This window comes from Lolium rigidum, chromosome 2 (genome assembly GCF_022539505.1).
Source record: "Lolium rigidum isolate FL_2022 chromosome 2, APGP_CSIRO_Lrig_0.1, whole genome shotgun sequence".
In the NCBI taxonomy this organism is placed as follows: domain Eukaryota; kingdom Viridiplantae; phylum Streptophyta; class Magnoliopsida; order Poales; family Poaceae; genus Lolium; species Lolium rigidum.
This window is the reverse complement of record NC_061509.1, coordinates 20,879,355-20,906,727: the sequence shown is the minus strand read 5'-3', so window position 1 is coordinate 20,906,727 and position 27,373 is coordinate 20,879,355. Positions and strand designations below refer to the sequence as shown.

Genomic DNA, 27,373 nt, shown 5'->3' with positions numbered 1-27,373 from the left:
CATGGTGCATCAGAGTATGCAGCACGGCTGCTGCTCGGTAGACCATGACGGCGAGTTAACTGTGCAGCAACCGCGGTGGTGGTGCCATCATGGCTGCGCCTAAAATTCTGTCAGGTGATTCCTCGAGTCAATGCGCTGGGTTCGGCAATCAAGCTGTTGAGCATTTAACTATTTGTGGTTCTTTTCCGGCACTGGATTGTGCTGCTGGTTATGTAGATTATATGGTCCTAGTTTTTATTCACCTCTAATGTCTAAAATGAGTAACGATGGTGTTGTTGTCTTCCTCGAGCTACTACGTGTTTATATGAAACATAGCATAGCTTATTGTTTGTTGCAGATGGAGCCACATGGGAAGTCCTAAAAGACCGAGCCTTCATCGACGGAGTTGCTGCAAGAAGATATAGATCCAACACTGATGGATAGTAACGATGCTGATGCCATGCAAGAGGATTTGCTGAATGAAGTATACCAAAACACAGCTGATGTAAGTCACACTATACCTTGATGAACTTTACAGGCTATTGTCGCATCTAAGAGGATTCGCAGATGGAGCCACATAGCTGAACGAAACCTGGAGCTTTATGCTCTTTTTTGATTCAACACAATGTGGATGTAATAAGAAGCTGGTTTAGGTTCAGTTTTAGTGTATTTATGTTGCCTTTGGAATTGCATTTAGTAGAGCTGAACCATTTTCTAATATGAAGTGCTGATTCTTACGCCATGCGAGTGTTCTTCAGCTGGATTGTTTCTTGCATTCACGATGGACAAAAAATAGAGCTTCAGTCTTTCTATTCTTGTTTCCTTTTGCTCTTCTGTTGCGGAGATTTGCTCTAGGATATGTTTCTTATTGTTTCTACTTCGTTTCTTTTGTGGCTGGGCTGCTGGGAGTCCTTTAAGCTTTTTTGTTAATGCTTCCTGATGTTAAGTAGGGGGTCTCCAGCATTTTGGATTAAAATCGTACGCGTACCTTTTTCCTAATGTGATTAACTTTGGAAATATTAAGCTTATATATAATCCAAGTATAATTCAGGACTAAACAATGACATGGTAGATAACTGCTACTTTGCTAGTTGTTGATTTCATCCTACTAGTACTCACAAGCAGCAACTAGTTAAGTATTTCTGTAACCTCTTTCTCTGTTTTTCCAAACTAACACCCCCACATCACACACTTTAATGCAGAAGAGGTGAAAATAGCCCTGTTTTGCTATCTTTGCAATTCCTTCATCATAATACTTTGGTATTTTGATGTTCCATTACTCTTTGTTTATGTTACCATTAGATTTTCTTATAGAGTTGCATTTATTAGAGTTGATAATGGTTAAAGATTTACCATTTTCTTGAAGTGCTAATGCTTAGGCCATGTGTGTGTTCTTCAGCTGGATTGTTTCTTGCATTTGTGATGGACAAAATAGAGCTTCAATCTTTCTATATTTGCTACCATTTGCTCTGGACTGTTTCTTATGGTGTCTAGTTGGTTTCTTTTGTGTTTGGGCTGATGGGAGTTCTTTAAGATTTTGGTTTATGCTTCCTGATGTTAAGCTGGTGATCTCCAACTTTTTGGATTAAAAAGCATAATGTTTTCCCAATGTGCTTTCCATTCTCTTTTTTTGTGTGGGTCAAGTTGACCATTCTCTTTTTTACTTTGGCAATTTTACGCCATGTGTTGTTCTTTTTCCTCTAGGGCAAGGAGGAGAGGCAAGCTGGAACCAGTAGCTGCACAATATTCTTGGAAGCTGGATGAGCCAGGGACAACACGGACATGTCTTTGTCTCGCCAGCTAGCTTACTGGTTCTCCTTTTTTGATGATATCTATCAGTTGCCAATGGTAAGCTTCCACTATCTTCTGAAAGCCGATTTGAGCCTCTGAGACATGTTTATCTGCATCTGCATGAAATCGTTTGTTTGGTGCAGTTACCATATTAATTCTAGAAAATATGCTTATAAGATGATCCTAGCTAGTGCCTTGTTTCTGCTTGTTAGTAGTGTCATTTCGCATGGTATCTCGACATTTTACTTTTTCCAGAAAATAAACCTTGATGTTTACAGTAATAATTTCATATATTTGACGTGGTGTGAAATCTTCCTAAGCTGTAGAGGTCCAAGTGCTGCCATGTTTACAGTAGAAGTTCTGTTTTTTTACCAAACTAATGGCATTACATTACTTGGTAGTGTATCACTAGAAGTAAAATATGGTTATGTGGCCATGTTCAAATCTGGCTCATGGAAAGCAAAGCTAGTATTTGCATGTGAGGTTGATTGATGTGATTCAGTATTTTTTTATGTATGGGATGGCCAAGAGCAGAGTTTATAGTGTTGTAATTGACCATGTGTTGTTCTTCAAGGACAAGGAGGACGCAATCTGGACCAGTAGCTGCACTACTTGGAATCTGGAGGACCCAAGGACAACTGAGACAGACTCCATGCCTTTGCTTGCTGCTTCTAGTTGGCTCCTGATGATCTGCAGTTGCGCAATGGTAAGCTTCTTGCATAGCCTATAAATGCCACTTTGAAACTGTGAGTTGTGTTGTATGTGCATGAAATCGTTTATTTGGGGCAGCTGCCATCTTAACTCTGGTGGAATGGGCTTACAAGATGATCTTAACTAGTGCTTTGTTTCTGCTTGTTAGTAGTGTGAGTTCGTATGGCTGTATGGGGTCTCGGCCTTTTAATATTTCTAGAAATGAAACTGTGATGTTTGCAGTAATAATTTCATATAGGTGACATGGTGAGAAATCTTGCTACCCTGTAGATGTGCGAGTGCTGCCATGTTTACAGTCAAGTAAATGACATCAATGATCAAATTACTAGGCAATGCACTTTTTGCCAAGAAAATGACAGCAACGATTGAATTACCAGGCAATGTTGTTTAGTTACGTTGCTAGGTCCAAATTTGGGCGATGGAAAGGAAAACTTGTATTTGCATGATTGTTGATTGTAAACGAACGATTGTGTACATTGCATTTCTGGTTAATGTGCACGTGCTGTGCATGGTTCTGGATATATCCAATTTAGCTGTTTAATATTTGTGTTGTGCATGGTGCTGGATAAATCAAATTCATATCTTTGTTATTGTGGTAATTCTGGTTATATAATATAAAAGAGGCTCGGCATGGTCTTGGTCATAGGCACCACCCTGATTCAGCAGATTGCACGTGGCGGCGTTGACAAGTGAGGCGAGCTGGTGTTCTCTTCTGGCCTGGAGATTTGCTATACATCGTCGTTGGCGACCTTCGGTGCTGGGCAGTTGGCCGCTGCTGTCAGTGGTGGTGGTGGCAGCCAGGTGGTGTTTCTCACCATATATATCATCGTCGCCACTTACTGCTTACGCTGAAGAAAAAGAAAAGGAAACGGTGGTGTTTCTGCAGCGGTGGCAACTTGCTGTGAATTTGTTTGTTGACAGTGGAACTAGCTGGGAATTGATTGTGTTTTCTGTGTGAAGTGTAGCTGCACGGTGTTGATATTTTAAGTTGAGAACCTTGGCAGGATCGATCTGCGAGGCGATGCATGTGTCATGTGGGTCAAGTGCTCTGCTAGCTTTGTTGTCTATAATTTGAAGACATTTCATTCCATATAATTATATGTTGTGGTTCGAATTTCCCAAAAAAAAAAAGGTCAATTGTTATGTCCAAATTTGAACTTTTAATGGTTAAGAATGTATTTACTAGTTTATATTTCTTAGAAGAAAGGATGATGCATGAGAAGAAAGAAAATCTAGAAAATCTGGAGCTGATCCATTAGGACTAGCACTTGTTATACGAGGCAAATAGAAATCGAGCAGGGTAGGCTAGGTGGTACTGGTACTTTTAGCTGCAGCTGGTACATGTGAAGAAAGAAAAATGTATTGAAGCATTGTACCAGGGAAAACGAAAACGAGCTGGGAGAGTGACGAGGACCTAGTTAGCTCAGGATCACACACCTCATGGTCTGGGGAGCCTAAATATGGTTCACACACCTCATGGTATGGGCTCCGATGTATAATCTCTATGAAGCACCTTAATGAGATGACACCTAGGAAAATGGAACAAGCGGAGTACGTACAAAAAAAAAACTTAGCAAGATGAATATACTCGTGCATACTCCCTCCGTTCTCAAATAAGTGTACATCCAGTTCTAAACTTTGTCCACAAAAGAGTGTACTTCTATCTTAGCTCATTGGAGGTGAAAGAATTAAAGAGAAAAGATGCATCTTCCTAATGTATTTTTCACTCCACTTTATAATTTATCTTAAAAATCCCACATGTAAACTTATTTGTGGACGTAGGGAGTAGGCACGAAAATAGCACCGGATTGCCAAAAGAAGTTAACAGGACGAGTACTCATGCATAGGCACGAAAATAGCACCGGATTGCCAAAAGAAGTTAACAGTCTGGGTTGCAAGTCTTCGAAAAATAGTCCGTATTATAAAGTTTCAGAATAAGAAGGTTTGGTAGTGTTCAGCTAAAACTGTCCGGCGCCTGACCGTCTCACGTCTCCATTATACAGAGAGTTAGCAGATTACAACGGAGTATGAATAGATCGAATCTATCAACAGCTAGCATTGGCTGCCAATCTTAATCGATAAACTAATCTTTGTATACTTAAACAGAACGTACGTGACCAAATACAACCCAACTAAGTTACTCTAACACGTACCGCGTGCAATATCCTGTTACTGGATTTAATTTAAATTTAAGTGTATGTGCAAAAGATATATATGCGTTGCCTCATTTCACAATAGAGAGAAGTCTACTAAAACCAACTACCCAGTCCGTCCCACAAAACATGTTTCAACTTTCTCTAAATTTTAATCGTCTTTATATATATCCAAATTTAAACAAAACTGAAACATCCTAAATGAGGCAAAGGGGTACAAAAGTCAATACGAAACTGAGTCTAAACAAAAGCATCCTATCTTATGAACCCGTTGGGTTTCTGCATCCCTACACTCGAAGCGTTTCAACCGTCCGATCAAAATCGTATGTTGCTGCTCAATACTATGCAAATTTGCACTCAAGCACCCTAGTCCAGGCCATTTATTTTGCAAAATGACCCCGGATCATCGAAACATAACCCCAACCCATCATCTCAACATGTGAGATCCAATAGCCGCCGGCGACGTCGACGAGCTAGGCACCGAGTCTTTGACACACGGCCACAGAAATATATACGTCGGCGGCGATCACCGTTGCTGGAAGCGAGATGCCCTTCGCCGGGAAAATGTGGTACGACGGCACGACAAACCGCGTCGGAAGATTGGGCGGCAGGATCATGTATCCGTCGAAGTGAGGGTTACCATCGGCGCCGTCGTTGTCATCGAAGCCGGCAACTAGAATGGATCGTAGGGACGAACGTGGGGTTTAGGGTCTAGATGTCTGGTACATTCGAAGGCAGGGGTGCCTTTGTAAATTTGCAGGACTAAGTTCGGAGGCAGCGGGCGTGTTTGTAGAAAATTACCTTGGGATACTGCCTAACGATTTTGATCAGGTGGTCATAAATTTTTCGGATGGAGGGATGCACAAATCCAGCGGATTCATAACATACGACGCCCTGAGTAAACTACAATATTTGTGACTGACATGTATGCATATAGTGACATCACTGCTTTTTTTTTGCGAATGTATAGTGACATCACTGCTGATGTCACACAAACATGATCTGGTCAATTTTTGGTCCATATGTCTCAATAGACAATTTATTTTTCCTGTAGCATAATATTATTTCAAAGTTAAATGTAGGAACATATAAAAAAATTCATACAATTATTTGTTGGAACGATGATATTCTAGAAAATCTGAAACTGCTCTTTACTAACCATATATAAGTGTGTTACTGGGATAACTAGAAAATTAATATGAATAAACATTTGCAAAATATATTATTTATTCATTATTTATAAATATTTATCTAAAAAATAAACATCATTTGCACTAGGGAGAGTGTTCTATGTTTAAAATCTAATGTATTTCAAAATTAGGAGTTCGTTGCTAACACAGAGCAAGTTCAAGAAAATTAACTAAACTGAAAATTTCCATTGTTTAGTTGTCATAGGTGCAGAGCGGGACGTCCATTAAGAAATTATAATTTGATTTTCAGTTTATAAGTTTAACTAACAAAAGTCTAGCCTTTCTCCAATATATAAATTTCATAGTTCTACATGTAATACCAATGACTGACTATCTGAATGTTTAATTCGCTTATTGGTCCAGCAATATTACATAAACTCCAGGGTAATATGAACTACAATACGTCAGGTGATAAATATAATTGTATGTACGAATCTAATATCATGTACAAACATGAGATATATTCACATATATGGTCCTTCTATTTCAACCCAGAAAATAAAAATTTATCCAAAAATTGAAAATAATTAGAGATGTTACCTGCAAATTTCATACTTTATGTAACACAATATCTAGGTGCTCCAAGAACGATATTGTACACGCCACATAATAGGAATATCTCTCAAACAATGGATTTAATTCGCACACACTCTCAATTAAATAAAGATGATGCCCTCGCGTTTGCGAGGGCCGCTATGCTAGTTAATATAAAGGTATAATATTACTACTCTATTTGAGACTTGCATCAACAACATTAAGCACATCTAAATATCTAATACCGCTCTATTATTCAGAGCGCCTCTTCTTGACAAGTCTAGTTTGCAGTTGTTGAATCTCATAGATATTGATGTAACAACGGTAAGGCGGTAACGGGGACTTCCATGCAAGGGCCTTAAATGCCCCCTGAGGTTTGACGCCTCCATAAACCACATCCTGTGCAGTAATCTCCGGAAGTTCCTCTTGAGAAGAACATGTTTGGTAATGACTAGAAATAAAAACATCTTCAGTAGTTGTACCCAGTCTCCGAAAATACCAAGATTTATTTTTGGCCAGCAGATCACAAGGATGCTCACCATGCATAGATATAGATTTCTCTACAGACTCTCTCAAGAACTTCAGAATCTTGCACCAATACTGGATGCTAAAATTATTTCTAAGTAGGCCACCAATGACGTTGGCGGAAATAAGAGATCCATTCATCATCTTTGATATCTCCATTGCCAAATATGCTAGTCTTGGGTGCATCTTAGGATCCGTGCTTCCAAATGTAATCACCTTAAAGAAATACCAAAATGCCTCATAAGGAAGATGCTTCAGAGTCGTAGTCTGTGTTGTCCCAAGCTTTGTGATCTTGTCAGATCGGCTTGTGATTATGATCTTACTACCACTTGTAGTGCACTTTCTAGAGAGAGAATACAGACTTCGCCACAAATCATCGTTGAGTTCCCCAACTACCTCAAAAACAATTAGCAATTTCCTTTGCTTCTCAAGTCTCATTGTACGCTGGTCCGTCAAAATATCAATATCTTCATCTCTGAAAGTACCGTGTCTAAAGAAGGCAATCTGTGAGAAATGATCACGGACTCTTTCATCATTGCAGACGTGAGCAACAAGAGTACTCTTCCCGCAAATCGCTGGACCAACAATTGGGAGGACATCAAACCTGTCATGTCTACCACTGCAAGGCTGTGTGTACAACAGGAAGTGCAGGATCAGTTCCATCTCCATCTGGCGACCAAACATGCAATTTCCCAGCAAGATATGCATGTTGTAAGGCTGGCGGCCCAGGCGAGGATATGATGTGAAAAACATGACCGACTCACCGGCATCAAGAATCATGGTTCTCAAATTGTCAAGGACATTTTCAGCTACAAGTTCTTGTGAAGCTTTTGTGCTGCTGCCGCTGCTAGATAGACAGAGACGTTTTGCATAGCTGAATTTGGACAGAGCCCAAGAGTAATTCCGAACCTTATTATCTCCAGCGCCATCTTCTTGAAAAGCTCTGAATCGGAGTGTGTCGAGCACGTAGAAGCCTTGGTACATTGCATCCCTGAGCATCCTCAGCTGCCGAAGCAACCCTTGGTTTGTGATGTGCCGCCCCTCGGCCTCCTCGACGATGACCTGCGCTCGGAGTAGAATCCTCTCCAGGTTAATCTCCATAGCCTGCACCGGCAGCTTGGAGTATTTGTTGATGACGAAACTCACGGATCTTGTTGCGAGTTCGCCGAGCACCGCTGGAAGGAAAATCTCCATCTGTAACTAGCTACTGAGTTGGGAGAGATTGATGCCTCTCAAACTCTGCTTCTGCCATTTTTATGGCCTAGCGGATGGAAATTTGGGCCATTGACTCTTCCAAGACTTCCTAGCAAGCAGCCAAGCCAGTCTACGCCCTTTCTCTTTCAAAAGTATGCTTAGTGAACAAGCACCACATGTTTTTCTCTGCGCAAAGGGCCGGCCGTGAACCCTACGCCACCCTTTACCTCGTTCAATGCTAGTCCTGCTACTAATCAGTCAGCCAAAGACAAACAGCAGGCCAGAGTGACTTCATTTGACCAAATACGGTTTGGGATGAAACCGAGATTTTTGCTCGCGGAGAAGAACTTTGAACTCGATAAAACCAAGGTTTTACTCCAGAATTCAGATCCAAGCTTTCGATTTCGATTTCTCACCTGGGATTTGTGTCCTCCCGCACACCGCAGCCTGGCGGTCTCTCGCTGCAGGGACAGAGCATGAGGTGTGGCGCAGTGGCGGAGCCGGCGGCCGGGCTATGGACGCCTGCCGGCGGCACTTACGGAGTTGCTTGTGCGTTGTGGCCATCTATCAGATGGGAACAACAAAGATAATAGCATCTCCACCGGTGCCCACAAATAGGCCACGGGTAGGAACACCGGCATATCGACTAGTTTTATACAAAATTTACTTAAATTTAAATTAAAAACTAAAAAAAAACTAGTGGCGACGTCCGTCGAAGGCGCTGAAGTCGAGGTTGTTGTCGTCGTCGTCGTCGTCGCTGGACGAGCCGAAGGACCAGTCATCGTCCTCCTTCTCCTTTGGCGCCGGCGGCTCGAAAGGTCCGGCGATGTCGATGAAGTTGGCGCCGTGGTCCCTGGCGGACCACACCGCCGCCTGCCACGGGTCTATCATCATTTGCCGGTAGTTCTCCTTGACGAAGCAGCCGACGATGAAGTTTTGCTCGGAGAATTTCCCAGGATCGTCACCGCAACGGAGGGCTGCCTGCGCCTCCGCCTCCATCTCTCACCATTGCCTGTTCCGCCGGCGGAAGTGGTGTGGGGGTGCGGGATTGTTGCTTCGTCGCGCAAGCCTAGCTCGGCTCGGCTCACGCGGCTTCGATTAGATACTCATCACGCGCCAACATCGCACATGGTCAACGGACCCGAACGCAAAGGCTCCGATATGCGGGCGTTAATTGATCGGAACGAAGGAAATCCTATATAACTAAGAAGATCATCCCACTAACTATTTCTCTCAACATTCCACCTCAGCAACTTTTACCGACTTTTATTCTTTATTTTCCTTTCTTTTCTGAAAAAATCACCCTTCACTTCCAGCGTTAATTCTTTTTTCCTATGGTCCGTGCAGTATGAACTAGCCCAGACAGTTTTCTAACCTATTCTTTGGCCCATTTGCGGTAGAACAATAGGGCCAGTTCTGTTTATCTTCTTAGGAGAATCTAGATCAACCGACCAACACTTCTAGCATCTTCTCCTGTCAAGCAATGTCCACGGCGGCGCTATCTCTTCCTCTCCCCGCGATTCCGGCGAAAAACTGATGCACAACAAATTGATGCAGGCATACGAGAGGTTCATGCCAAATTTCCCCTTATATATTCCCTCATGCGCCTTAGTCGTTCGTACCGAGCCACCGATGCATCATCCTCCAGTACGGCTGGGCGTCTGCCTGAAAATCGCGCCGCTGGTGAGCCATTCCATCCGGTCTTCACCATTGTCCCTGACATATGATGCCATTTAGGTAAGCAGTTGCCGTTGCTGGCGTTTCTCGATACTTCTGCCGAAGCAGTGTCGCTCATGATCTTTCCTAGCTGGTTGCTGCTTATCCAAAGGCGTAAGGCTAATTTCACCGCTCCTATTGGTACTTACACCTCCCATCTGGTCGCTGCTTACCCTTGCAATTTTTTTTTTTTTTTTGCTTGCTTGAACATACCCAATAATATGCTGATGTTCGTAATTTTGAATTTTAGTTTGTTTCATCTATATCTGTATTTAGTTTTGTTAGCATGGTCAAAAGCCTTGCATTTAAATTTTTTTTTGTGACTGAACACAGCCTGGGACATATTCAAACATATTATTGGTGCGTACAAAATAAAGGTAATTCAGCATCTAATTCTTCCCACCAACAGTGGAGAAATATATGCAAATAAATGATTACTAAGAAGAACTACTCACTGTTAATCCATTTGACAATTGACATCATATAGAGATTGCCATGTTAAATAACCTGATTAATGTGCTTACTGGAACAGGAACACAAATGGAATCCAGCGTACTGATAATTGGTAGCGTTCTTGCTTACCATATCAGATGCACGCTGCATCTGCAAAATTGAACAGGCAAGCTGCTGTACCTTTTGCTACAGGAACAACTTGAAATTTTTAGCCTGTAGGAATGGAAATATACACTAACTTTTTCAGAATCCCGAATCTATGTGTGTTGCATATATAGGCACCTAAAAAACTGTTGGGAAATAAAGTGTATTTTATATAATTAAAGATACTATGATTCCATATTACTCCTACTGCAGGGTTCTACTATTTCACAGACAAGTCTTAAATTTAAAGGGATATTCCAGTTCAATTTCAGGTACGGTCATTCCCTAGGCTGTAATATTTGACTCGGAATACCATGGGGTAGTGCCTGAGTTACACAACTGCATGATTGTCACTGTTGGTCTTCTCCTACTGCAGGTTCTACCATATCACACACAAGTATCTGCTTAATTATTTTTTCGAGATTGTACTTAATTATGAAGTGACTCTTCTGAACATACTCGCTTTGTATCTACAATTCAAGTTGACCATGGAGCGATTACACTACAGTGCAGGCTTGCTAAAATTATTGAATTGCAATAGAGTGCCTGCAGAATGTTGGGTAAACATATAGCCACAAATGGAACATCCATAATACCTTCAGGTGAGGAATGACCGTTGGGTCTGAGGCTGCCACGGCCGGCGCCCTTGCCCGCCGGCGTCGTAGACTCACGCTACCTCCTGGGGGCATCCAGATCGGAGAGGGGAAACCGTCGGCGGAGAGGCTCTCACCCTTGGGGTCGCGGTTCGAGGTGCTGATCGAGGACGTCGACAGCGACAACTCGTGTGACTCCGAAGTGCCTTTTGAATCGGCGGAGGACGTTCTTGACTCCCCTACGACTCGTCATGGTTCCGCGGTGGTCCGGCGAGGTGGGCGTTCGGACAGGAGCTGGCGCGGGATTTCTGGAACGAGATAGGCTATCCCACCCCGGCCTCAAGGTTCTGGGAGGTTGCGTCTCCGTCAACCGAAGGTATGTCCGATGATGAGCTTCGTTTTTGCAGGTCTGGCGATGGTTCTTCTTCGGCTGCTGCGGAGCGGAAGGTCGTCGACGTAGGGGTGCAGCAGGTTTCGGCGGTGACCAAGCAAGCGGCTGGCTCGCGCGTCTTTCCGGTGCCGAGGAAGCCAAGGGCCGGCGCGTGGAGAGGGCCGGTGCCGCCCCGGCACGTTTGGAGAAGTTCAAGGCGACGCATAAGAAGGGCTTCCATATGGTCCATTGTTGGGAGGTGCTCAAAGACAACAACAAGTGGATGATAAGCTTTGCGGCCTACCAAGAAGCTGTGAAGAATGGGACAGCGGTCACCCTCGACGGCGAAGACGACGATCAAGGCCGTCCAGTCCTTCCACCTCGTCCACGAGGCCATAAGGCTACCAAGGCCGATCTTGTTCGGGAGGCGCAGGCCATTGCGTTCACGCAGAGCATGGAGAAGATAATGACTGACAATCTTGCGGCTCTGCAGGTGGAGGAGGAGTTCAAGAACCTGGTGGACGAAAACTGGGCTTGGTAAGTGAGGAAGATTTCTGATTCGGCCTTGACGCTGGTTTTTCCAAAACGTTAAGTATTTTTGGGATAATAAAAGATACTTATATGAATTGAACTTTGAAGTTCACGTGAAGGCGATACAAGCCGCAAGAATTCAAACCTGGCCTGTTCATATATATGACGCACAAAGCCAAATTAACTGCAAAGTATCCAACAACTCGTATCAAAATTCATTGACTGCCTCGTATGCAAATTATATTGTGGAAATGAAGTAGTTCTGTGTTTTCCTTAATCTTTTTATCATGTTTATATGGGAATGGTTTTATGCAAGGGATGCTATTGGAGAAACCTCTGCGTCCAGTTCTCTTGCATGTGGCATTAGAACAAGAACCGAAGCTGTAGAGAAGTTTTCCCTACGGTTGGAACTGCCTCGGAAGATGATAAAATATCAGCTCATACAAATTTGACTAAAAACATATAGGGATAGAAGCTTACATACTTTTGAAGCAATATAGTGATAAGTACGGTGAGCACCTAGTAGAAATAATACACCAGTGGGTATCGTCGGACCGTACGTCCGATGGTGTGCGCAGTGGTGTATTAGTACTACTCAGTACTCACTGTACTTATCACTATATTGCTTCAAAAGTAGCTAAGCTTGTTTTCCAAGATGTTTTTAGTTAAATTTATATGGTTGATTTTTTATCTTCTTACCAGCGCAGTCCACCCTAAGGAAACACTTTTCTACGACTTCGGTTCTCATTCTAACGCCACATGCAAAGCTTAATGAAGAACTACATGTAGAGAGGCTTCTCCTATAGGATCCTAGCATAAAAACCTATCCCATATAAACATGATAAAAAGATCAAGGGAAACACATAACTACTTCATTTCCACAATATAATTTACTTCTGAAACCCCACGGGGCTTACACAAGAACGGGAAATTACCTTACTACCACCTTTTTTAATACAAGCGCCTTCAAACTGATGGCTTTATTACAAGGATGGTGGTTGCACTACTACTACTCATCAGTGAGCCTTGCTATCTCTAATTGTCTGCTCTTATGGCTAGTGGTATGCTTCTGCTTGCAGATTGCTTTGTGTTCTTCTTGTGCGGCATGGCTCCCCTTTTATAGAAGGAGAGAGCCTTCTGTACTGCTACCGTGGCTCTTCTCGTTGCTTCTTCATGGACACATGTGGTTCTTCTGTTTATGACATTACGTGCCACAATATTTACACAAATTATTGATATGCTAAGAGACAAGTGCCATGCATTCATGGCAGCCTTTGTAGATTCTTCACTCTTCAAAAATTCACGAGAGCACATTGTATGGCTGCTATATTTGCCACCAAACCTATGCTCTTAGCCTTTGTAGACTTCATATTATTGATGTAGCCTTTGTAGACTACTACTATTGTGTCTTGGAACTTGTGGTCTTCTCTTACTTGATTGGTTTCTTCTCGTCTTCATGCAGAATTTCTCGAGTTCTTTGGGCTGTATGCATGCACGATGGAGATACTTACACAATTAGGATTATAATTAATATTAAGAATTTTATTATCATTACTATTATTCTTTATATATATATTTTTTTGAATTTCAAAATTTTATCAAGCATTCGGGTATAGGTCCTCCACGCCCGAATAATTGATAGCAATATCAATTTAAATTGTGAGCCAGAAGCAAAAGAATATATCCAAAAGCATAAGATGGCTCAGAATAAAATGAATCCAGTGGAAATACCCATCACAAAGGTAAACAAAGAGGGAAATCATTAAAAAAAAGACATACAAAGAATGTTTGGTCAAGGGAGATGATCCTCTTGACGTCCAATATATTGCCATAAAGGTTGAAGAAAAGCTTCAATAAATATACCCACAATGGAAATGGAAATAAAACAAGAAATATTAAATGAAGTTAAAGAAGAAGTGAAAGAAGAATTTGATAAAATAAGGAAAGAGTATGATTACTTTGGTCAGCTCCTAAATAAAACGGACGAAACAATGGAATACTCCCAACATCCTGAACAATTCCATAATATTGATATGTCTATCAATAATTCGGGCGCTGAGGACCAGCCCAAATCCATCCAATCATAGTTTAAATTGATATTGCTATCTTATTCAGGCGAGGAGGACCTATACCCGAATGCTTGATAATTTTTTGACATTCAAAAAAATTATATATATATATCTATTATAATAGTAATGATAATAAACTTCTTAATCTTAATTCTAACAATAATTGTGTAAGTATCTCCAGCATGCATGGTTGAATTTGTATGAACTTGGAGGGAATATTCGAAGTTTATTTTCAGCTCCGAATGAGAATGGTTCAATTCCATTGAATTTCATTCCCCTCTTCATTTCTGCAAAATTGATGAACGAGAGAATATGTTAGGCAAACAGTTATCCTTTCCTTTAATATGTTCAAAGGCTACTTTATATCCATTTCTAGTTATGATATCTTCAAATAAAACCCATTTTCTAGTAGAACTTTTATTGCTATTGATTTGATTATAGTATCTACATATCTTCAAATAAGTTACCTCTTTTTTTTGTTACACATCTCCATAATAGATCGTAAGTGGAAAAACAAAATGGTCAGTGTTTGGAAAAAAGTAATGATACATGTTGTGTTTCGCAAAAGAAAAAGAGTCACATAGGATAGCTTTCATATATAAAAAGTTGGACTCAGTAGATCGATTGAACTCACGATAGCTTCAAAGAAACTAAAAAACTCGGCAGGATAACCCACGCGCCGCCGCCGTCAAGGGAGAGAACCGCATGTGCGCGAGGGAGAAGGCCCCGCCATCGTTGTCATCGCCGGGGCTTCGCCGGTGGGACCTCTAGCGGCGGCAGGGGAGGAGGGGTTGAGGCTGGCGGCGCTAGGGTTCCTCCCAGGTCGCCCGCTCGGGAGCAACACGGGAGCTGCTATTTCCAAGGAGTTGCTCTGGTCCGCCGGTTATATGCTTTTGTGCGAACTCTTTTTGTAATTGCCAGCTCCAATACTCGTTTTAGTAAGTGATCGCAGACGAACTAATCAGCGAAACAAAAAGTTCAAAGCACGAAAACACACAAAATTTAACAGAACCGTCAGATCAGAATCCATCAGCTGGCCCGGACGTTTTCTTCTACACTGTTGCAGCTCCGGCGAGCCATCAACTCATCCATGAGTCGTCCAACATCATTGTAGGAAGATCCACCTTTCTCCAACGCCTTTGTCGCCATTGTACGAAGCTCCTGAACCTTCTTACGCATAGCATTGCCCTCTTCATTGTCCTCCATCAATCTCTTGACGGACGCAGCGATCACCTCGCCGCCGATCACCTCGTGGGTGTCGATGGCCGCCGCGGAGTCCCTGGCGCCGACGCTGACGCCCACCTCGAGCACCTCCACCACAAGCTTCTCGTTGTGGAACTGGTCGCCGTACCGCGGCCACGTGACCATCGGCACGCCGGCGCTCACCGCCTCCAGCACCGAGTTCCACCCGCAGTGCGTGACGAAGCCACCGATCGCCGGGTGTTTCAGGACGAGCGTCTGCGGCGCCCAACCTCGGATGATGAAGCCACGGTCATCATGTGCCAGCAGCTCAGCGAAGCCTTCAGGCATCCACTCCGACGATGATTCGGTGCCACTGATGACCCACAGGAAGTTCTTGCCGGAGAGGTCAATGCCGCGGGCGATCTCGGCCAGCTCGGCAGGCGAGAAAGTGGTCAGCGTGCCGAAGGAGACGTACACCACCGAACCTGCCGGTTTCGCGTCTAGCCACCGGAGGCAGCTTTCCGCGACGTCGTCGTCGGTACTAGTGCCTCCTGTCGCGGTCCCGGCCACATCTCTGCTGTCGGTGGCGAGCGCGACGGGCCCGACGAGCCAGCCGCGGCGACCGAGCGTGGCGTGCAAGTGCTCCACGTAGTCCGGCTCGAGCTCGCGGAAGCTGTTGAACACCTCGCCGAAGCTCCTCTGGTCCGCCGCGCTGGCGTTCTCGTAGAATTCCCACTCCAGCGGCCTCTTCCCGTGATCGAAAATCTGCCGCCTCCTCAGCTCTACGTGGTGCGGCAGCCCCGGCAGCAAAACGAGGGCGTCCGGATCGTCGTCGTCGTCCGGGCAAGCCTCTAGCGGGTTGTTGCGCAATGTGCTTTCGATGCAGCACCGCGCGAAGACGCTGATGCCGAGGAACACGAGCCGCGGGACGCCGTGCGCGGCGGCGGCGTCTTGGGACCAGGTGAAGAAGCTGTCGGTCACGACGGCATCGACACGGGGGGCGGGCGGCGGCCAGGAACCGGTCGAAGGTCTCCCGGAGAAGAAGCCCGGCATGGAGGAACTTGCCGTAGTACTCTGGTCCGTGGGACTGGGTGATGTACCTGACGTTCTCGAAGCCCGGCGGGAGCCCGACGTCGGGGAAAGGCACGACGGAGAGGTCGATCGGTATGGCTGGGGCGTAGTCGTTTGCGTTGTTGGCCCGGTCGACAGCTGGACGGATGATGTCGGCGTTGACGGGCGTGGTGAGGATGGTGCACCTGGCGCCGCGGGCGGCGAATACCGCGGCCATGTCCGCCGCTGGAATGAGGTGCCCCGGGGCGAAGTACGGGAGGAAGAGGATGCGAAGGGGTTGCTGCTGCGGCTCATCTCTCGGTAGTAGTAGCCATGGAGTATCTTTTTTCTCCCCAAGAACTGTGCTAGCTCTTGGAGGAGCGGAGGAGGAAGACTGGCTTATCCTGTGGTGAATGCACACGCTGTTTCTCGGAGGGACTGGAGGAGATTTAGATGCGGCTTTTGATGCAGAAGATCGAGTGATTGATGCAGCATTTTTCGTTCTTTGGTTGCTATGAAACAATTCCGGTGACCAAGGTTTGTAACGTAGCGAGTTATTAATTTCCTCGTGATGGATGTGCTAAGCGGCTTCACCAGTTGCGCCGAAAAACAGTGGGCTGCTTGCTGTTGCTAGTAGTTTGCAGAGACGGCTACTTTGTCACCGTGCAGCCTGATATAGTGATATGCTAAAAAAGGTGTGACCAGATCTTGAGCGACAACTAACTTCGTTTTCAGTAAATGATGTCATCATATAACCCATGTTGCAATCATGACTAGCGGGAATCACTAGGGGGAAAAGGGAGGCGAGCTGGACGGGTCCTCCGCATCGCTCCGAGAAGAGTCCCCGCGCGCGCCAGGAGAAGAGAAGAGAAGAGAAGAGCACAACCCCCTCTGTCAGGAGGATCGGCGCGGGATTGCTGCTTCTGTCGCACATGGTCAACGGACCCGAACGCAAAGGCTCCGATACGCGGGCGTTAATTGATCGGACCGAAGGAAATACTCCCGACCCGCTTCCTGCCAGCTTCTACGCGCCGCGCCGCGCCACGCCATGCTGCGTCCTGCGCAAATCAAAACAACAAAAAAAACAAGCATGCCGTACTCTGTCAATGCTTCTTCGCGTAATCCTCGCGCCGCGCCAATGCGAACAAAAATACGTTGCGCGCCTGCTGCCTACAATGCGGCCCACTAAAAATGAGTAAATCCTGCCGCGCGCCGGCCAACAATCACAGGCATGCCATCTACTACTAATAATCCCCTCCTCTAAACCAGCGCGCGTCTTAATTAATTAATCTATCTGCGACATCTCCGCTACCTCCGGTCCACGTCACCGATCCGTGCCTCTACCCTTCTCTGCCGTCCATGTTGTGCGATTCAATTAGCAACAAACGAAAATCCACCTGTTTCCCGCTCCAAAAAGACGCACCTTCCTCCGTCTATAAAAGAAGGCCATGGTCGCCGCCGCGGGCGGCAGCGCGTGCCGTGACTTATGACTTTGGACTTTGGCGAGGAGAGGAGAGGAGAGGGGAGTCCACCATGATGCTCCAGATCGCGGCCGCCGGGAGATCCTTCCGTGATCCATCGCATAAGCGACTCTCCGCCGTCTCCTTTCTATTTCTTTCTCGATCCGTCTCGCTAAAGCAAGGAGAAATACGTTATTTCTCCAGCTCGCACCTCCGCAAATCTAATGGAGAAACCGGTCGGCGATGATAGACACATCACTGAGATTTTGCACCGTGAATCTGTACAAACTTGCAAATTAAAGGCTGAATTTTTTTTTTTTTTTCCTGCTACTGCTATGTGGCTGCTTCTCAATCACCGCCAAGAAAAGAACAAGGTAAAAAAAAAATATTCGGAAATCGGTCGATCGAAACATCACTGCCAAGAAAGTAAACAAATCTTTCGATCAGGAAAAAATAATAACATACATGGAAATCGATCGGCTCAATGCACGTACCTGCTGGCTCCACGCATCATTGCCTCACGTTGACAAACTAGTACTGGTGGAGATCACCCTCCTCCGTCGTCTCCTTCGGCCTCGTCCTCTCCATCACGTCCTTGCACTTGGCGACGGGACGGGACGGGAGGCCACGATGCCGCCGGAGAGAAAACTACGTGTGGTCGGACGGCGACGTGATCTTTCCATGCCATCCCATTTCTATTTCACTCCCGATCTATCTCCCTAAATCATGTCCCCCATTAGTTTCAAGATTAAGCCAATTGATTCTAGCCAAAACTTTTACGCAATTACCGCCTAGTACGTGTTGTATGTGGCCCACGGGAATCGTGTCGCGCCCAACAATCCATCACAGGCAGGTCATTAACTATCCATCCCGTCGCATTCGCATTCGCATGCCATCCAATCCCCTGCTTTAAACCACGTCTCAACCCCTTTGCTTAATAATATGCGGGGCTCGGCTCCTCTACTGTTACTGTACGCATGCTGTAGCACCGAAATCTACTGTCCATTTTAATCCAAGGGCTGTCCTTTCTCTCCATTAATTTCCTGATATTAATTTGGAAAAAACCTGGAAAACACATAGTCAACGCGATAATAATAGACTAATAGTCGTCACCCATCAGAGGCTCGTGGTTCCGGCCAGCACGGCGACGGCGCCGCCGGTGCGAGAACTCGCTCACTTAATGGAAGAGCTGCAGAACAAAACCTCATACGCAGCTACTGAACAAAGTGTCCTACGAATACTGAGCGAAGCGTTGCCTATGTATGAAGCATGAACAGCCAGGCCAGCCGGGAATTAAGAGCACCAGCTCTGAGAAGTAACCATAATGAGCGTTCTAGTGAGCAAGTCCTCGCCGGTGGTTGTTGTCGGCCTGTCCTCGCCGAGGACGCCGGCTGCCGGTCGCGGTTCTCGTCATATTCGATCAAGCCATTGACGTCCCTGCCAAGCACCGGCGAGGCCGTCCTGCTCGTGGGCACGTCGGCCAGCTGCTCCCTGTACGAGGTAGTCACGGTGGCCTCTCTTACCAAGCACTGCCGCCTCAGCAACACCCTGGTGACGATACAGGTTACCGAGTTCAGCTGCGGCGGGTTCGTCGTCCGCGCGACATGAGTACATGACCCGAGCCAGCTTCCCATGACTGAAGTGCGCCATGTCGAACCCAATTAATAACAGAAAATTAATGGTGAGAAAAGACAGCCTTTGGATTAAAGTGGACGGTAGATCTTTGTTGCTACAGCATGTGTACAGTAACAATGTAACTGTAGAGGAGCCGAGCCCAATATGCGAGATCTCCGCTCCACACGACACGTCACATATTTGTGCCGTAACCATGTCTGCCATTCATCCCGGTGCTCATCCCAAGATCCATTTGTTTTTCGCCCGGAAACGCAGACCTTTTTCCATCTATAAAACCAGGCCATGAAGAAAGTCGTCGGCGATGACGAAAGCAAGAGCTAGTAGTGTCTTCTATCCATGGCCGATTGTTGATAATGGGTATTTAAAGTCAAGAAATATAATCTAATAGAGAAAACGTGAAGTTTCACAATTTGTTCAACACGGAAGTACATGACACAAAGATTGATAAATTGTTCAACCCTAACCATATTTTGGTGACTCAGCCCGGCTTGATTATGCGACTGCGTGTGGCCCCGATGGCCCTTATGCGTCCCCCGCTGATAGCGTCGCTGCGTGGGCACTCTCAGGAACTGATCGCTGGAGTCTAACTGGACTAGTAAGGGGTCCATACTGCTGCTGTTGTTCGGCCGAAGAATTAGTTAGATTTATTGGATTAGCCGATTGGGTAACTAAGTAGTAAGTGATTTTCCTAGCCAAAAATAATAAGTACCAAGTCATTTTTCATGCGTGGAGATAATGTCGAAAAGTCAGCTCAACGGACGTGCACAAATACTAAGCCTATCTAGGGCTACATACTTGTACATTGAGGTTGGCATGTTGTCCAGATTGGGGCTAACCAACAAGAATGCCGTGTCCATGGATAAGCTTCACATGTATTTTCCAGTAACACAAGGCCCCACAACTCACAAAGCACAACGATGGTTTATTCAACCGTTTTACCTCAATGGCTGCTCGGACTATACTCCTTCGCAACGGCTGCTCGGTCTACACTCCTTCGCAACGGCTGCTCGGCCTACACTCACCTGCCCGCCCCGTTGCGCCACAGGGCCTGCCGACGACTATAAAAATCCAGGGTGTCACGCCCTTGCAGCCTCGTGCTAAATTGGGAATATGGCTCAAGGATGGACTCGCCAACGGCCTCCTTCGGTACCGGGCGGCGAAAATGAACCCGCGGATTACACAAAAGTTTGATATCCTCCTTACCATTGTCTTTGTTCGGCAAGTCAAACAGGGAGAGCCCTTCTTTGTCCGGCTCGCACTCCGCTTGTTGGAGAAAGCCGTTGGTGGTGACGGATCGCGCTAGTACTGTCTTCATCGACTCCAAACTCCGACCTCCGGCGACACTAGTATTGTGTTCATCAACAACCTTTAGTACACGCGGAAACTTATAGGACCGCGTCACTCTACAACACCAGAAAAGTTGGCTCATATCTGGCATGCACGTACAAAAGTAGCCAACTTAAACGTGCAACCTGATTTTTGACCGATCTAATCATCTCTGAAAAGCTTCATCTCTGCTTCTGTGGTTTCAAGACTTTCCTACAAGAAAACGAAAGCACCAGTACGTGTTTGATTATGATACAAACATGCCTAAGAAAAAGGCCTGCTTGGTCCAAGAAACAACCGAGCTTAACACTGTACATCGATCAGGTCAGGTCAAGGATTAATTAAGGCGCAGTACCAATGTTGCTGTTGTGCATGGAGATTAAAAATTCAGAAACTATCATCAAGATTTTACAACGGCAAGCTTTGCTACAGATCCTTGCCCACATAGATCAAGGCAACAACTATTCACACCAACAAACACAAAGCTTCAGCTCGCTTGACTATTTCCAGATCGAAGGTAGCTGACTAGATTGATCCTGCTTCATATCTAGCACTTGTTAAAATTTACTTCTTTCTACTTGTTTGCAAAGATCAGTAGAGTTTTGTTTAATACCTAAAGCTAGTAATTTATTAGAAAGGCTTCTTGTAGATACATGGGTGTGTCATCGATCAGGCCAGTTAGGCCAGTTTTTCCTAACATCCCCTTGGCACACATTGCAAGTCTAATACACATGCATATACAAGCTCAGCTCCAAATCAACATTCCTCAATAGATAACTACACAAAAAAAAATCGAAAATTTGCCAAGACATTTATGATTTCTCAAGCATTCAGGTCACATATCAAACAATTAACAATAAAAACGAATATATATCAGCAAGAAAATTTGCCAAGGCCTTCCATCTTTTAGGGACACATCACAAAGCAAATAAAACAAAGCTAAAGGTGCATACAGCACAACTCATGCAACTTGGTACGGCGAATATTACAGCAAAACACATCCTTTGAAACTATATACATCACGGAGATAATATTCAACGAGGCTAGGTCCTGATGGCGACGTCTCCTTGTCCCCGTGTTCTTCCTTGTCGAGTGATGCATCAGGCTCAACACTCCAGCTGATGCCTTGTTATTTATCCTCCAGCATGAACAAAACATCAGCGTCAGCTTTAATGCATATTAAGCAAAGAAATAAATAGATTTAAGAGGAAGACTTCAACTAGACACGCATGACAACAGACATTCATCTATCTACCAACATGATAGCACCTTTGTTTCCTCGAAAAGGCAGTCACCTATATATATGGATTTGCAACTGCATCATAGTTTTCAAGTTATAAGGAAAATAAACACCAACATATACTGTAACTAGCAAGAAGATACATAGTGACATAGATGTGCATACAATTTTCAAGACTCCAAAAAAAGAAACAAATTGACAGCAAGTGATGTCACTGTCAATCAAAACTGTGATCCAAAAGAAAACAACACATCAAGATACAGTCTTGTCATCAAGTGCTTCCTTGCTGTTGATCTAATTATTACAGTAAGCACTGCACTAGTTAAGTGTCAATCATTTGGTAAGAGAGGACTACCTGTGATCAAAAGATTACAACCCGTTTCTACTCGGGGTCTTTGACCAAAACATTCCCAGCAAGTATCACCACCTGCACTGACTTGATATCAGAACCATTGTTATATGTATATGTAAATAGATAAAAAAAACCATCCCCTCCAAGTCCAAGCATGACATTACCTTCGCTCCTGAAAATCCTATAAGCTTTGATTAACTGATACAGTATTCTGCAGAGGAACACGTGAAACATCTAGTAACTTGGTAATCTAGTCTGCATAGCCATTGTAAATTTGCAGTGGAAGTCAGTCACCACACAAAAATATCAGAGCTTTAAACAACATGAATAGCAACAGAGATATATTAGGTGAACAACACAACATTAAGTTTTACCCCCGATAAAACTACAACAATAGTATGTTTTGCATATAGTAAACAATTCTTTAGATTTAGAATCTATACAAGTGCACCCATTTGAACAATACAAAAGTAAAACATAAGAGTCTTACATGAACAAGAGCAAGATGTGCATGCAATTAACACTCTGACCAAAGAATCCATGCAACCAATACCAATACAACCCTTATCAAATCCATCTTCAGATGAATTAGTTCATCATAGACTCAGTCCACATCTACATGTGGCTAATTAATCTCTACGAACATCTAAGATTAGAGCATTACGTAATGCAAAGTGTCAAACAAATGTACCAACAACTGCACATGACTAGTTTCAAATAATCTGAACAAAAAGAATGGAATAGAATTAAGAACTTCTAACAACCAGGCCTACATGCCAACATAGCCACAATATCACAAAGCTCATACAGGAAAAGAAGAGAAACCTGACATCTTACCTAAACCTCCTCCTAAAAAAGAGGCCATTTGAATAGTTCCGCCACTTGGTATTCTTTAAGCCAAATAGTTACCAAGAATCACCTGAGAAAAGACACAAGTTAAATTCCAGGAAAGAAAGAAAAACAATAAGATGTTGAAACAAGACTTGACTAGCGGAATTACTATCTTGTCATAGTAGTAGTAATACGTACAAATTGGTACATGTAGTGCTACTGCTGCCTATAAATGCAGTGCTACTAGTATTCGACAATTCAAAAGATAGAATTTTGTCGAAGGATATAAATTTGTAACCAACATAAGAGGGTAACCGATAAATTTGAATGAATGAATATATCACACCAAATATTCAGATAAGTAGAGTTAAATGGTTGAACAATTGTAGCTCAGTTACAGTCACTAAATTCAAAGGAAAATCTCTACTACTGCATCAAATTTCGCTGAAAAAATGGCCAACTTGCTAGAGCAGACGGATGTTAACCTGAAAAAAATGCTACACAACACATAAAACTAGATACCAAACTATGTTCAGGAATGACATTGCAGCAACCTGAAACTTCCAGGATGTCACTAGGAGCAAACTCGTTCACGGCACTTGCACCAAAACAGGAAATGAAACACCACATCGCTACATTACGTAGAATCTATCAGCGGAAGAACCCAAAAAAACATAAGAAATGGGGGTTTCTTGCCTCTTGACATAAAAGATAGGAGCAAGTATGTTTGCCCAAATAGAAACAGCTCATGACCATCAGCATAGCATCTGAGGATGCGGAGGTAACCATGCATCCATGGCCATGTAGAGCAGCGAAGGGAAAAACAGAAACTCACCAAAAACATGGAGTCGACACAGCTATCCGTGGCTAGAATGATCAGGCAGACCGTGACAGCTCCCAGGAATAGCACAACTGCACAAGAGATAAACATATGTTAATTCCTGATAAAAAGAACCAAGTAAGAAAAGACTAGATCAAACTGGGATTACATTGGGAAGCATAAAAGAAAAGTGAGAACAGGATTGTCTTTGAGAACATTCTTTCATGTTGGAATCAAACATAAATATACTTATAATCTACTACATTTAGTAGCCAAATTTTGTTCTGATGGTATTTTCTTAACCAAAATTAGAGCAATGTAAAATAATGGAGCTATTCTCCCAAAACAGGACCTGATCACTAAACATTAGTGTAAACATTTCCACAACAGGAAAAAAGAACTTTAGCAAGCAAATATTACATGACAGGGTTCCAATAATTTGAACAAAGAGAATTACATATGAACAAGATAGAAGAAAAATATTCCTGATCACAGCAAACCATGTGTGCATCATGTATGCATTATACTGAATCAGAGGAGCTAATTACTGCAGAACACTTCCATCAACGGTTAGCACAATACCAGATCACCAATCACAATACTCACTGCGAAACACAGAATATTTTCCAGCAAACTAAGGGACACTAAATCTTACATATACAGATGCAATCAAGCAGTGAAACTACCTACGCCACTACAACATGTCACTAGGCAAGCAGGAGAGCCACAATCAGCACGGACGGCTCCTGCGACCCAACCGTGGCGCATATGGATGTTGAAATATCAATGGAACCGAACCACACCAGACATAAACGAACAGGAAATTGGCAACTAACCTTGCAGATCACGTGCTACTCCTTATGGCGGCGCTACACAGGCTGCCCTTGAGGCAAAACTGCAGTAGATTAACGAGATAGTAGGGATGATACAGAAGGTAAGTAAAAATGATTCAAACTGAAGTCCAAATGAGTAAAAATCTACGGATTACTGTCAGCCATTTCCACATCATTGCAGCCAAGAGACAAAAGTTCAGTCCCGTTATTTGTATATAACATATGGACAACCTATCAAGGAAACAAATAAAGCACGCCATTCTTCAAAAATAAGCATGATCCATAAGGATAATGGGAAATATTCAAGAGTGACTACAAAGAGCTCTAAAGTGGGAAAAATGACCATGGATACTGTAGCCTATCTTCTTGACAACTCAACAAGAAAAGGGAAAAACAGATCAAATGTGGTAGTGTTCTCTTATTATTCATGCCATCATTAGAATCAGAACAAAGCAAAGCTATTCTTCCCAACCAAAACTAGAAGCACAACAAATAAGAGCTATTTCTCCCTAAATAAAAAACCTATCATCAGAATCAGAACATATAGATCAAAATCAATCGCTAAGATGTCACCAACAGAGCTATGAGAAATAACATCTCTTCGCACACAAGTCCATAGAATTTCCAAGAATAAATCAAAGATAACCAAAACATAAGTGACACCATCTCAGAACACATACAGGTCCATCAACTAAATATGCGTTATCAGAGACCTTATGTTCTACGATGCTTCTACCGGAGACAGGTGTAGCACTTGTTCTGTATACTTATCAGTCCTTCCACCATAAATAAATAATGATAGATATGAAATGTTTTAATCTAATTCCTTAACCAAGGGATGAAATTATTAGAAATAAGTAGCCATACAGATGTATAAAGCAGGTTAGATAAGCAGTTCAAACATTATATTCCTATGCTAAAAATGGGCAAAGGTAAGCATGCGATGACTAAATCAAAGAACTACCGTATGCTAAAAAATCATATCCATATGCATATCAATCAATGATTGGCACAATATCGGCCCAACAATCACAAAAACAACTCCCGCGACACATCATATTTTTCCATTAAAGAGAACGACGATAAATACAAAATACACAAATGGAATCTGTGGAAAATACCAACTAAACCACTCCAACATGTTGCTGGGCAAGCGGGCGATCCACAATCAGCACTAGCAACTACTGCAAACCAAACAGAAGCGCATCAGCACGTTATCCCCACATCAACGAATTGAACCACACCGAATCGAATCAAGATGGCAAGCTAACCTTGCAGATCACGTAGTACTACTCATTCTGGAGGCTCTCCAGGCTGCCCTTGCCAGCCATGGAGAAACCCTTTGCACACAAAGAAACTTGAATCAGATCATGTACTAGTATGAAATCTTCTCCTAATAGTCGAATCAGCTGTTCTACCGAAGCAAGGACGGAGAGGAAATATCCCTCGAGATCTGCAACAGCACCTCACCTGCCATCAGCAGCACATCTCCCCTGCCCTTCGGCATCATCACTTCTTCTCCTCTGCAAAGAAATCAAGATTGTCACACTGCAACTATGAACCTGGGACTCTTGTATGCTAAAGTTCTTGATAATAGTGAAGGGTTAATGAACTCGAAATTGTGCTCAGAGTAAGGCGTCATTGATGAAGTGTGACATTTATCAAGAATCTCTATTAACCTAGTGATACAAATGAAATTCCTTGATGCATTAATTTTCAACTGGAGGTTGCAGGATTGATTTAATTACAGCATTGCATCATAGAAACCGAGCTTTTCATTAAAAGTAAAAAGGTGAAGAAACTACAGCAGCACGGAATGTGAGTATTTAAAGGAGAAACTAACCAGTATAGTGAACACACTCCTGGTACTTCGAAGAAATAATTTACAACATTGATAGTATTGATAAAGCACTAACTGAGAATTACAATAGACATGCAGCAACAATTTATCTTTGGCACTCTATATTTCGGCAATTAACTATTTGATTCCAGTAATGAAAACTAGTTCAGTTCATTGAGAAAAGTTAAGTAATTCAAGCAAGTGAAGTTCCGGTAATGAAACTGGCAGTAGATCATTGGTAAATTCAAACAAGTCCAGATCATTCCTTGTAAGTATATCATGCACCGTGCAAGAGTGGAAATAATTTGTTTGCAAGTAAAAATAAATTGTTTGCTTTTTTGTGCAGTTCCAAAACATCGTGTTAGCTGGGAAACCAAATGGCACTACTCTAAATATTGACAGGCTGACATAGGTGTATTATTAAACCAAGATATGCATGCTAGCAGTAGCAGAATCCAGAATCTCATGTTAAATTGATTCTTTCATTTTGCAGCAACTTAATTATCATTGTTTGATGGTTCGAAAACAACACCGAGATCAGTAGGTCAGTTACGACAAATTGTACATATGTTTGAAAATCATAGGAGACAATAGTGCTATAGTAAGGTCAGTTGCTAGATCTTGCAAGATAGACAAGAAATTTCACTCCGGCGCGGCGCACTATCTTGGTGACGATGGCCGTGATCTCCTTGGCCCCTATCCAATGAAACAACTCTGTATGCTCGTCGAAGTGAACAACTAACAACCAACGAGAATCTGAAGCGAGACCTAAGAACATATTAAGAAGAAAATATATCGAGATGAACAAACCTACAAATCATGTGAACTACACAGACATTATAACACGAGAC

The 27,373-nt window shown here is 43.5% G+C and overlaps 1 protein-coding gene and 1 pseudogene across 1 annotated transcript; both read right to left on the bottom strand.

Annotated features, from left to right (window-relative positions):
• Nucleotides 1–6,451: 6,451 nt before the first annotated feature.
• Nucleotides 6,452–8,077, bottom strand: LOC124691399 (disease resistance protein RGA2-like). The gene has a single exon (XM_047224684.1). It carries the CDS (start codon nt 8,075–8,077, stop codon nt 6,611–6,613), a length of 1,467 nt encoding a protein of 488 aa, XP_047080640.1. The 3' UTR covers nt 6,452–6,610.
• Nucleotides 8,078–14,938: 6,861 nt separating this feature from the next.
• On the bottom strand, nt 14,939–17,635 carry LOC124689314 (annotated as a pseudogene).
• Nucleotides 17,636–27,373: the final 9,738 nt, after the last annotated feature.